This window comes from Pleuronectes platessa, chromosome 20 (genome assembly GCF_947347685.1).
Source record: "Pleuronectes platessa chromosome 20, fPlePla1.1, whole genome shotgun sequence".
NCBI lineage: Eukaryota > Metazoa > Chordata > Actinopteri > Pleuronectiformes > Pleuronectidae > Pleuronectes > Pleuronectes platessa.
This window is the reverse complement of record NC_070645.1, coordinates 18,251,519-18,264,092: the sequence shown is the minus strand read 5'-3', so window position 1 is coordinate 18,264,092 and position 12,574 is coordinate 18,251,519. Positions and strand designations below refer to the sequence as shown.

Sequence of the window (12,574 nt, the reverse complement as noted above, 5' to 3'; positions counted from 1 at the left end):
TTTACAACCTACACTGAATATTTTAATGATGTATTCAATAAGAGCTTCTGTCTTATGATTAAACAATAGAATGTGTTGGCACATAAATGGCACTAATGTAATCTGACCAGATATTTAAACAGATTCACTCGTAAGATTCTTCTTGCCACTGTAACACACCGTCTCTCACATACTAGAAACCATCTGTGCTGCTACACACAAACTGTTTTCGTCTCCAGCGACGGGAGGTTTAATTCTCTCCAGAGATGAGAAGTAAATTCAACACAAAGCACGAAAGTGACACCATCTGGGACGATGCTGCTATGACATGATGTGCTCGGCCCCAATTAAATTTTGCCACCTACTGTTCAAGTGGGAACAGACGCCACACACAGGCGCAGATGCACATAGTGAGAAGTCTCAGTGGTGCAAACTCTAGTTCTAGCACCTCCGTTCCGCTCTCACCCACAATTGTTGCCTGATAGAATCTGTACACCTGGATTAAAGTCAAGTGAAATCTTTCTTTTCTCATGTATATCTTTTTCTTGATCACATGTTAGACCTTGAAAAGTGATTTGCTCTATTAACAATATTCAGTCCGGTCCATTTTCTTGGCCAATAAAAGAATTTCTCTGTTTCAATTTTGAACCCGGAGCAGTAATTACCACTGTCACTGAAACAACGATCCAAAAACACATTGTCATGTCTGTCTGCAGCCACAGGACTTCACACCAGAATCTATTTTAGATGTATTTTTCCACATGCCTCACTCGCTAATGATGCTGCAAATAACCTCCCTGACCCAGGACCGCGTTGCCTTCCTTCCATTTCACATTTTTGACGTTTTCTCTTCTCCAGGAAACAGTCAAAGCTTTAGATATGGTTTCATTCTCTTACAGTGATATATGCCTCGTCCATCGCAGTTTTATCCAAGACTTCTGAAGACAGTTCCTCAGATTTTATAGCTCAGATTTTGTGCTGATGTGCAGAGTGTGAACTGTGGGATCCTGTACAGACATGAGGTTCAATAAATCAACGTCCCAGCTGTACACCTCTCAATGATAACATGAGGCTCATGACCACAAATATAATATATAAGGCAAATATCGCACTATTAGGCAGCATTCAAATATAGAGTGAAGAAAGAGTAGATAGTATTAAAATCTGTAACCACCCTTGTATATTGTATATCAACACTGAGCCCATATACTAATAAATGGATGTATGCATTTAATACTGTTTTAAATAGAATAAAACAAAGTGTTGCAAATGAGAAAATGTAATGTGTCTGTTAGGATAATATGCTTGAATAAGGTATAGGTGCAATTTAAATAAAGGAATCACTAGTTAGGTTATAAATGCTATCATAAAAGATGATATCGTATAATTTCAATCTATACTGAATGTACACATGTAATGTAATAAACTGTTACTTTGTTCGACTGATAGTAACAGAGGTGGGGGGTGAGGAGGGGGGGCTATTTTTGTCCCGGGCCTACAAATGAGTTAATCCGCCCGTGCAGCCGGTGTTAATGTGGTGACGACATCCCAGGAAGCGGAAGTGATCATATAAGGAAGCGGAGCCGCTGGACGGACCGACCTGCTGCAGAAGGTATTTATTAATCTGTACGTTTATTCATTTATACGTTTATATCTTTGGTTTCCTGTCTTCTTTAAATCTGTTCTTTTCTCTGAGCTTAAAATGGAGAAACGCGATGCTGCGAATGACGCGTCGACACTTTCCAGACATGATTCCACTCGATTGATTCCGTTTCAAATGTCCGTTTATTCCAAAGGAAGACATATTTAATATGTAGAAATATAATGACTCTTAAATATACTTCAAGCGAATAATGATATCAGATGTCAAAGATGTAAAATAGTGTGACAGGAGAAATCACATCTCTCTATCTATCTATCTATCTATCTATCTAACTATATATATATTCATCCATTTATCCATTTATCTATCTATCTATCTATCTATCTATCTATCTATTTATCTATCTATCTATCTACCTATCTATCTGTCTTTCTTTCTATCCATCTACTGTATCTATCTATCTATCTATCTATCTATCTATCTATCTATCTATTTTTATATCTGTACAAAATGTGATATTTGAAAGAAACATTTTTCCTTCAACATGATTATTAAAGCTCAAGATATGTATTGAGTTGAAGCAAATAGAGTAATTATCATTCAGTTAATTAACTGACAATAGAGTTGATGAGCTAACTAGAGTTAATTCATCACATATTGCTGTTTTCACTGTTTCACCAGATTATTCTATACTTAAAGAAAACATTAAATGCAGCTCATATATCCACAGAAACTCTTTTATTAGTGTACAACTATGGGAGTTGACTATTGCCACTGATGCTGTATCTTTGCCGGTTATAATGAATGAATCCCAGGCTATTGAAACTATAAGGGAGTGTTCATATCCTGTGTCAGCTCCACGAAACAAACCCAACAGTCAGGGCAGAGCTGGGAATAATGCACGTTCATCGTCAGGATGTAATCGATACCCCGCCCGTCTTTGTAGCTCTGCAGCTGTGAGGTGGTCAGTCTGAGGCTCTAATGTAACATTCCTGTCATAGAAATCATATTAAAGATTAAAAACGTGAATGGGTTCGGTTGGACAGCAGCTGAGAACAGGGGACTAAAGCTGGACTAGTGGTTTTAATGTGAGCGCTTGAATAAGAACACCTCACCAAACCCTGGACCTCCCACCAGCACGTAGCACAAGATGTCATATCAACACACACATCTGCAGATTTGTTATCTTTCAAGGAAAGACGAATAAATTTCTGTTTCCTGCTCAGTCTCAGTGATAAGAACGTGTTGGACTGGTCGGCTCGGTGCATTTTCTGTCAGTCTCCACCCACAGTATAGGAGGAAGCAGAAGAGTAACAGTAGTCCCTATGTGGAGTGGACACGTCCCCCTTCAGCTCTGACTCCGCGGAGAAGTCTGCAGCTGACAGGTTTATCAATGAAACACAAAAACAATGTAGTGTCGTGAAGGTCGAGTTTATCAGGGAAGAGCTGTCTGGTGATCTCTGAGTGTCTGTGTGAAGAGGACAAACCAGTTTTTGCATGTCACAACGAGAACATGAGACCTCAATGTCGTTGGAAACGTTCACGACTGATTAAATGTCTCTTTAATAGTTTTCAGCTCATGGTTTGGTTCATAAATTGTCCAGAATAATGACGACAGTGAACTTTCATGGTGAAAAGCAGGGGAAATATTATATTAATATCTTTATTTATACATCACTTCTCAAAGCAAAGTTACTTAGTGCTTCACAAATAAAAAAACATGTGGAAACACTAAAAAATTTCATAAAAACACATGCAGTCATAAAAGTTTAAAAGAATAAGACACTAAATGTGTCACAGAAATTTAAGCTTTTAACATCCATACAAATAATAGAAGCTACAATCGGGTAATATAAGGTTAACAGCCAGTTACCTCCGTCCCACTGAGACATAGAGAAGCTGCTGGTTGTTGTGGTATCAAGTTTATCAGGAAGGTCACAGTTATCACAGACAGACAGGGAACTATTGTTTATTGTAAATAACCTGAATTCAACCCGCGTACAGAAACATGGCCTCAAATGACACAGAGAACCAAATACAGAGGAGTACAGATAAATACAAAATGTATCCATGGATCTGTTAAGGGCTGTAGCTGTCAATTCATTTTAACTATCGATTCATCTGATATCGTATATAATAGAAGTAGATATCTGACAAGTTGCAGATATATTTTGTTTGTGAAACATGTACAGTATATGTTGTGTATATAAAATACAACTTCTAAAAGCCCCAGTCTATGTTTATGCCTCAGGAAACAGGAAAATGTTTATATAGAAAACATTCTCCGCCCTGCAGAGCTCACAGAAAGCTGCTCTGTTCTGAACCTAAACCACCTATAACACCTCCTCCCTCCTCCTGCCCCCCCCCCCCCCCCCACACACCTCCTCACCCTCTCTGTTTCCTTTTGCAACGATTCTCCCTCCACATTTGCCGCTCAAACAACCTCATCGAGCCGCTCTTTCACTTTCTGTCTTTAGGAACGGAAACAGCAGCAGCGATGGATCGAGTGAGGTCCACCTTCAACAACCTGGTGAGTGTTTGACATCTACATTTTTGTATTTTTACTTTATCGTGAGCTTAAGCTTTAACTTTACACAAAATGCTTTCTCCGTCAGCGCCACATTCCTTTTTAATAACCCTCTTATCTTCCCTCGTCTTTGTTTTGTCTCTCCTCAGATTAAAAGCGAGCGCTACAGCAGGTTCACCCTGCAGCCGGCGGAGGACGGAGAAAGACACGTCGAGGTGAAACTGTCCGACGGCGACGCAGATGACACCACGGAGGTCACCACGGAGGTCGTGGGCCAGGACGGCGGCTCTCCGAGCTTTAGGCCGGCACCACCACGTCAGAGCCGGCGTCATATTTACTTCATGGCCCTGGCAACCCTGCTGATATTTGTAACTGGTAGGTCGCTGCAGTGATTAGTTTATCTGTTATTTTTATGCACATCACTATAAAGCATCTTTATCTTTTTGATTTGTTCGACCAACAGTCCAAAAGAAATTAAATAAACTGTCATAAGGGAAACAAATGAATATGAGATGAACAGAATCTTCACCCTCTTATGAAAGAGGATGTTGCTGCATGTGTTGCCAAACTTTTTACATACATCTGTAAAACGTCTTCTCCCTCGACGTGAGGCAAGTTTCTACTTTATCTGTAAAACCCTATTGGACAAGAATGTGACAAGTGCTGTACTTGAAACATAAAATAGGCACGAAGACAAGATATAAAAGATAAACCAGGCAAAGAGCAGATTAAATGACGATACATGATTTATAACGTAATAAAGTGGGATTGGTAAAGTAGCTATGCATAGTTCAACTTTTTCTGTAATTTCAAACCAGCCGATGTGTTGATCTGGTCCCATTTTAAATCAGTTCCTGTCACTGGTTCTCTTTCAGGTTACCTGATTGGTAACATCAGCCACCGTAAAGTGGAGCCACCGAACACGGAGCCGGGGACCACAGTAAGTCCAGTGCCAGTGACCCCGCCCCGTTTTGTACCAGTGACACCGCCCCCTTTTGTACCAGCTCCAGATTTGCCGCTGCAGTGGAAAGACATCGCCCGACTTCTGACGCAGAAACTCAGCAGCCAGGCCTTCGACGAGAGTCTGAGGTAGAGAACACACGTGGAGCTGGAAACGAAGAAACCTCACCATGCACACGGTCGACCATCAAACAAATCAATTTACCAAAATTTAAAAAATCAAAAAACAAAGACTTCCTTTCTTCTGAGGCTTGGCCATTTAAAAAAAACAACTTTATAAACTCACTAGATTCTGTTAAAATCTGCTTTGACACCAAACTGTCTGCAAATCAGACGTCTTCCGTCTTCCGACAACAATCTGGTCATCAGAGTTGAATAGCACCATTGTTTCCCAAAGCCTTGAAATCAGCTCGGCGTCCTTTTTCATTTTGAAACTTTTCTCCATTATTTACTGGAAACAAAGCACGTTATGTCTACTAAGAACTCACCAGTCATCCGTGGGCCTTTTCTCCGAAGAGATTAAACTGCACCCGAGACATTTCTGAGAACTGAAGTGAGTCAAAGTTGAGGAGGAAATGTGATTGATGTTCTTTCACAGGGACTTTGATCGGCCCAGACGTTCGGCAGGAAGTGTGGAGGATGCAGCTCTGGCGATCCACATCTCTGAGGAATTTGAGCAGCTGAACATGTTCCCGTGGACGGACGTCCACTACGTCCAGCTGCAGACGCCGGACAGGTTGGTACAACTCAAATCTGATGTATGAGTTGATTCTTGTTGGCCTGTTGGGGGCGCTGTAATTCAAGATCAAAAGGGAAGTCCCAATTGAGTTTCTTTAATTCTGGAAGTTAGTCATCTTTTCTTCTCACATGACTGTCTCAGAGTCAGTATTACTGAGTTATTTAAGTTTTTATTACACTCAGTAGCTGTTTCCAGATTCCATGCTGTCAGTGCTGGCAGACATTTTATCATTATTAATAGTTGATATTAAAACCAAGTCTAAGGACCAGTCCCAATTCCTCTCCCTTGCCCCGCCCCCTACATATGAAGTGTCCCGTCCACACGGAGAATGATGTAGTAACAAGCTCTCATCTTCTTATCGACAGCACACGTCCAAACCGTGTCCTCTTTGGGTCGGATGTCTTTGAACCTGCCGGGTATCTGGCCTACAGCAAGACAGGGACAGTTCAGGTGGGTCAACAAGACAGGTTTAAAGTCAGAAGTTTAATAAAATAGCTTATTTACTATAACTGTAGTTCTAATACCACAACATCCTTGTGTCATCTGATTTAAAGCCTCTCCAATAGCTGGTTCTGTTTTAATTAGATATACAAGTCCTTTTGTGCTGGAGATAACTTAAATACTTATATACCATAAACAACAAGCCCCTCTTTAATCTTAACTTTTTAAACTGCATGTAAATGATTTTTATGCTCCTTTTTTGTCTTTTTAGAACTTTAAGTTTAAGTTTGTATAAAAATACAATCGTATGCTGAATGTAACGGCTTGTTTTGACTTGTTTGCACAAAGGGTAAACTGGTTTATGGAAACTACGGTCGTCAGGAGGACCTGGATGTTCTGCAGAAGAAGAGCGTTGAGCTGAAAGACAGCGTCCTGCTGCTCCGCAGAGGAAAGATCACGTTTGCAGAGCAGGTACCAGATCATTTCAGGTTCTCTTGTGTCTCATATCAGTTGCACGGACTTCCAGGATTCTGGGAAACTTGAGCTTGGCTTGTTTTTTTTTATGTGTCTATTGTTATTGATTATGTTTCATCAGGTGGATAATGCTGAAAGAAAAGGAGCCGCTGCTGTTCTAATCTACCCCGACTCTCAAGATTACAATTATCAAGCGGACACAGATCTTTATGGACATGTACGTTTGTAAACACACATTGGATTACATTTTAAAAACCAGTAAAGTCGTTTTTATCAAACTTTTTGGTTTTCATGTTCCCTTCAGGTCCATCTGGGTTCAGGCGACCCGTACACGCCGGGATTCCCCTCCTTCAACCACACCCAGTTCCCCCCGACTCAGTCCTCTGGCCTCCCCAAGATCCCAGCCCAGACCATCACCGCCAACATGTCCACTAGGCTTCTCCAGTAAGGACACACAGACTCCAAGTAGTCATTTGACTGAGTCTTAAAAAGTCTCTGGATCAGTGTTCATCAGAAAATCAGGCTCAAATTTGCTCTTGACATATTCATCTGTACTTTAGTAGTTGAGTATTTGGATAGATAGATAGATAGATAGATAGATAGATAGATAGATAGATAGATGGATACTTTATTAATCCCGAGGGAAATTAATATAATATATTAATTAATATTTACAAAAACTGTCAATTAAAACACCTGATAAACCCTGTCTTGTTTATACATGATCTATCTTAAGTAGTTAAATAGTTTCTGAAAGGTTTCAGTCTTAGTTTTCCTTTGCATTTCAAAGCTCCAGCTGTGGACTGTCTGTCCCTCACTCGTCTGTCTTTGTCCTCCTCTCTAGGAATATCGGCGGCCCTGAGGCGGATGCCATTAGCGGTTTCAAAGGCGGCTTCGACTCTGTGTCTTACCGACTGGGAGGCATCCAGAACGTCACCGTGGAAGTGAACAACGTGCTGGTCAACACGAAGATCCGCAACGTGTTCGGAGTCATCAAAGGATTCATCGATCCTGGTAGAGTAGAAAGACACATGTTCAACTCCGATCATCTGCTGAGGGATTAGATTTATTTGTTTTCAATGCGTGTGTTGATTTTGCTGTGGACAGATCGCTACGTGGTCCTGGGAGCTCAGAGAGACGCCTGGGGGAGCGGCTATGCCCGAGCAGCTGTCGGCACGTCTGTACTGATGGAGCTGGCCAAGGCGGTGAAGGAGATGGTGAAAAATGGTAACAAATATAACTCTCTCCTTAGTCATGTGATAAAGAGTTTCTCCTGACAGCCCACTGGTGAAAATCTAAAATAATATAAATACCTAATGATATAAAAGAGGATCCATGCACGTTAAAGAAGAAGTTGACGGAGATCAGAACTTGATAGACAAGGATATTGATGAGATCTTGGTGATATGGGCTGACGATTATCACTATGCATGATATTAACGTTATAATTCATTCTGTAGAAAGATTCAGGCCGAGGAGAAGCATCGTGTTTGCGAGTTGGAGCGCTGGAGAGTACGGAAATGTTGGTGCCACCGAGTGGTTGGAGGTAAGAACTACAAGTCTTTTAAAGAAAATGTGTACTGTTCAAATTTCTTGTTTCACACATTTTTGTTTTGTTTTTTAGGGTTATATGTCTTCCATTGACAAAAGTGTTTTCACCTACATTAGCCTGGATGGAATAGTGATGGGTAAGTTCACCACACACGGTAATGTGATGACTTTATATCTCAGGATTCAAATAGTAAAGATGGGAGTGAACAGCGTGTTTTTTTCTTTCCTCAAGGTCGAGGCAGCTTCACGGCCTCAGCTAGTCCGCTGCTCCACAGCCTCGTTGAGAACACGATGAAAAGGGTGAGGACACGTCACAGCAGGGTCACTCTGCTCCTCCATTAAAACACAGGTGGAGTTTATACTGAGTGTAATGTGCCCACAGGTGAAGAGTCCAAGCAGCTCTGGAACCCTGTACGACATGATGGGACAAAGCAACTGGGAGGGAAACACGTAAGGAGGAAAACCAGTTTTTAAATTTAGTTTTATTGGTTTTTAGTCTTAAGAAATTAAATTCTCTAAATGATATTCGGACGATAACTTCCCATCATCATGTGACCAGACTGAAGCCGCTGTCAGTGGACGACCCCGCCTACACCTTCGTGGCTTTCTCTGGAATCCCTGCTGTGTCTTTCCACTTCACCTCTCCCAATGTGAGTTCTTCATTTGACTCTTTATACATGTAAAGAAAAAGAAGATTCAATAAAGACTTTAACAAAGGATCAGACAATCATCACCATAATATGGATTCATATGTTTCTTTAGACATCGATCTGCTGTTCTCATCCCATTTTTGTGATAAAACACAAATTCTCAGTTTAGTTGGTCACGTGTGATTCTCCACAGACATAATGTAACTACAAGTAAAGTGCACTTTAATAATAAATGACCTGACAGTGTGTGTTTGCTGTTTTCTCACATCGAGTTGGTTCCTATAGTTATTTGTGTGTCTGTCTATGTTTGTGTCCAAAGACCGAGTCCTACTCTTACTACGGCACCAACCTGGACAACATGGATCACCTCAACTACCAGACCAACCACCACACCAGTGAGACGACGGCGGCGGCGGCCCAGTTCGCCGGCCTCATGGCCCTGCGACTGGTCCACAACCACCTGCTCAGTCTGGACGTGACCCGATACACCGACGTGGTGGATGTGGCTGTGATGCCGGTCTACAAACGCATCAACCAGCTCGTACAGGTCCGTGTGGGATTTTATACGAAGCACGGGTTTATCTGGGAGGGGCTTATTCAGTGAGTGGTGATCTGACTGTTATTGATATTGAGTTGTATTTGTTTTCCGTTGCAGTCCGGTCAGCTGAAGGGCGTGAGCAGCACCTGGCTGAGCAGCGCACGAGGCTCCTTGAAGAGGGCTGCAGAGAGCATCGGCAGGACCATTGAAAACAGTGACCTAGAAAACCAGAAGAGCTGCCGGACCATCAACGACAGGATCATGAGGGTCAGACGCCTCCGCTGTGTTTTCACCTGCATGTTCACGAGTTACAAGCTAATCAAGCATCATTCCTAAATCGTTGCATTTCTTAGCATCTCACACGTGTGTTCTGATCTTCTTGTGTCGTTCTAGGTCGAGCGAAACCTCCTCTCTCCGTACGTGTCCCCTACGGAGACTCCCTTCCGCCACCTCCTGCTGGGCCGCGGCCCCCACACGCTGGCGTCCATCGCCGAGGCCACGGACATGAAGCAGCTCCGCGTCCAGCTGGCCCTCGCCACCTGGAGCCTGCAGGGCTGTGCTCACGCCATGGTGAATGACATCTGGGACATCCACGAAACGATCTGAAGAGGAGGGTGCGGAGATGCAAGTGTGGGTGCGTGTGTGTGACTGTGTGTGTGGTGGAAATGAACTTTCAGGTAGAGCGGAGGAAGGAGCTGCAGTATCAGCACATCGAGCTCAGGCTGTCAATCAGAGGTCCTGCTCTTTAAATACATGCTTATATTTAATGAAGATCCAGGAGGAGACCGAAGTATAAAAAAAAAAAAAAAAGTATTGAACCAAATACCTTTTTTAGAAATCAAAAGCTCCTGAACCCCCCCCCCCCCGCCCCACCCCCAATCACATCGCACTTGTACGAGCATTTTAGCTGTGACCTGTAAACACGGAGAAATCTTATTTATGCTTTAGTTTTATTTATCAGTGGCAGTGCCCACTATAAAGTTATCGTTTGTCTTTTTATACGACGTTATCGGAAGCAGTGCCTTCCATAATTATGACGGTTATACTGTCGGATTCTACGGCAGCATCTGCTACACCAACGACTCCTCGGCTGTTGCTGACAAAGTGGAGCCCCGGGTAAAGTTCGGCTTTTTCTTTTTTGGCCTTTGTTTCTTTTGTCCAAAACTGGTGCACCATTGAAATAGTAGTTTAAAAAAATATATATCTATGGCACTTTGCTCTGTCATCCAAACATCTTCAAAAAGAGAGAAACTAAGGCCAGAAAAGAAAATATCTCGATATAAGGACATATTTATTTATATGCCACAAGCCCGTAGACGGAATACGCTTTTCTCTTGAGCCTTGTTTAACTGAACTTTTTTCGAGGAAGCCATTTATGTTGACTTTAGAGCACTTAATGATATCGTGATGTTATCGGGAGCAGTGCCTTCCATAATTTATTCCCATTATCGGAAGCAGGGTCTTCCATAATGACAAGCAGTGATGGTAGTTTTTGTCTACCAGTGTGTGTGTGTGTGTTTGACAGTACATGTGTATTTATCGGGAGCAGCGTCTCTCATATTTCACTTCAAGGGTGGAACAACTTGTCGGGGACAGTGTTTCCCAGAGTTTTATTTTTTACATATTTATTTGTTTTTATTTGGGGTGTGTGTGTGTACGTGTGTGATGCAGTCCCCCGGACCCCCAGAGTGCACATGCTTCTGATTTCTTTATTTGCTTGTGCTTTCATATCTGATGCTAATATGATCTTAACACAACAGAACCTGATGTGCCCCATTCTGACAGGATTCAAACAACAGAGGGAGCTCGATTAATTTACTGCTCTGTAATGTAACTGATTAGAATGACACATATATGCCAGTCAGGACAAAGCCACAAGCCTCCACATGGGGGCACTGAAGAGCTGAAGTGGGAGGAAAAGATACTTAGGTATGAATTTAAGTGAAACTTTTAACTTCTCTTAGCCATAATTCAATCCAGTGAATCCAAAAGGGAATTTGGCTTAACTTAAATGATACCAGACATGAAATCAAACCAATCAAAGCTCAAGTTAAGGCCCAGAAGAGAAGAATACCAGTATCTTGCTCCACTGATAGAAGGAGGAAGCATCACACCACTTCCCTGTTAAAGAAAGGAAAGCACCATGAACGGGGCTTCAGACTTTTGTTATGTTTTGTAATCAAGCAGCTCAGCACAGTAGAATATTATAGCGTATAATATGATATATCATGGTACTATAGCAAAGTATAGTCTGCAACATACCTGCTCTGACAGTCTAGTTCTCTCGCTTTGTGTTTGTGACTTTAAAATGACCACAGATAAAACATAACTGTCTCTGCATGTGGTTTTTAAATCCATGCTTCCACTTAACCTGCATGTTACTGTGTTTCTTTACTGAGGTGAAGCTCAACCGACCTGAACCAAATTACAAACCTGACTAAACTTTCCTTCAAATTAAAGTTCGACCAACTTGTTCTGTTTCTACTGATACACACAGTAAGGGGCTGTTGTTACTCTATTTAACACTTTCTTTCTATAAAGGTTGGACAATCAGTGTTTTCCCTAGAATAAAAAGAAATAGAACATATTCTATAACTGATATTCCAAAAAACTTAAATGTTACGTATTAGCTTCAAAATGAAAACCTGCTAAAGTGGATGGAGCTTTTAGAAGAAGTGTATAAACCCTGAATATGAACTATATTTACAATCTGCTTTATTTAGTTACACTTACCCAACAACATCCCTGTGCTTCATCGTGCTTGTAACTGTTTTCCTTTGGGACTTTGGTTACAACAATCAGAAAGAAAATGTAGAGTTCAGAAACTGGATTTCACTGTGTTGCTAAAAGTAAAACTGTATCTGAACCTTTTCAGTTCCTGCACTTAAACCATTTTGCAATAATGTTTCTGTGATTCCCTCGTTCTGCAGAGAATAGAAATAAATCCTCTTGCCTAGCATCATGTGTATGTGTCTCAGTTCAGTGTTATGCTTCCTGTGGCCTGCCTTTCAAATATATGTAATAATGTATACTTAAAACTGATACACATATTACTCAACAAAATACAAAAAATATATATATTTCACAATCAGATATTTCTAATAATATATAC

General features: G+C 41.4%; 1 protein-coding gene across 2 annotated transcripts; it reads left to right on the top strand.

The window, feature by feature from the left end:
- Positions 1–1,547: 1,547 nt before the first annotated feature.
- Positions 1,548–12,421, top strand: tfr1b (transferrin receptor 1b). Of its 2 annotated transcripts, none has more exons than XM_053412667.1 (19): positions 1,548–1,605; positions 4,060–4,112; positions 4,259–4,484; positions 4,985–5,198; positions 5,668–5,805; positions 6,174–6,258; positions 6,598–6,720; positions 6,845–6,940; positions 7,028–7,167; positions 7,568–7,737; positions 7,831–7,950; positions 8,184–8,269; positions 8,348–8,411; positions 8,507–8,574; positions 8,657–8,724; positions 8,834–8,924; positions 9,244–9,471; positions 9,580–9,729; positions 9,856–12,421. In XM_053412667.1, the coding sequence occupies exons 2-19, from the start codon at positions 4,080–4,082 to the stop codon at positions 10,066–10,068; spliced, it is 2,313 nt and encodes a 770-aa protein (XP_053268642.1). In that variant the 5' UTR covers positions 1,548–1,605; positions 4,060–4,079; the 3' UTR covers positions 10,069–12,421. The 2 variants fall into 2 exon arrangements, with proteins under 2 accessions (XP_053268642.1, XP_053268643.1); XM_053412668.1 differs by having other exon boundaries at positions 1,551–1,591.
- The last annotated feature ends 153 nt before the right edge of the window (positions 12,422–12,574 follow it).

What these genes read in the sequence shown, in the direction of transcription:
- tfr1b (XM_053412667.1), top strand. Translation starts at nt 4,080, where the DNA reads ATGGATCGAGTGAGGTCCACCTTCAACAACCTG. An exon ending in GAAGGAGATGGTGAAAAATG is followed by an intron (nt 7,951 to 8,183) that starts GTAACAAATATA and finishes TTCATTCTGTAG; the next exon opens with AAAGATTCAGGCCGAGGAGA. An exon ending in AGCAACTGGGAGGGAAACAC is followed by an intron (nt 8,725 to 8,833) that starts GTAAGGAGGAAA and finishes TCATGTGACCAG; the next exon opens with ACTGAAGCCGCTGTCAGTGG.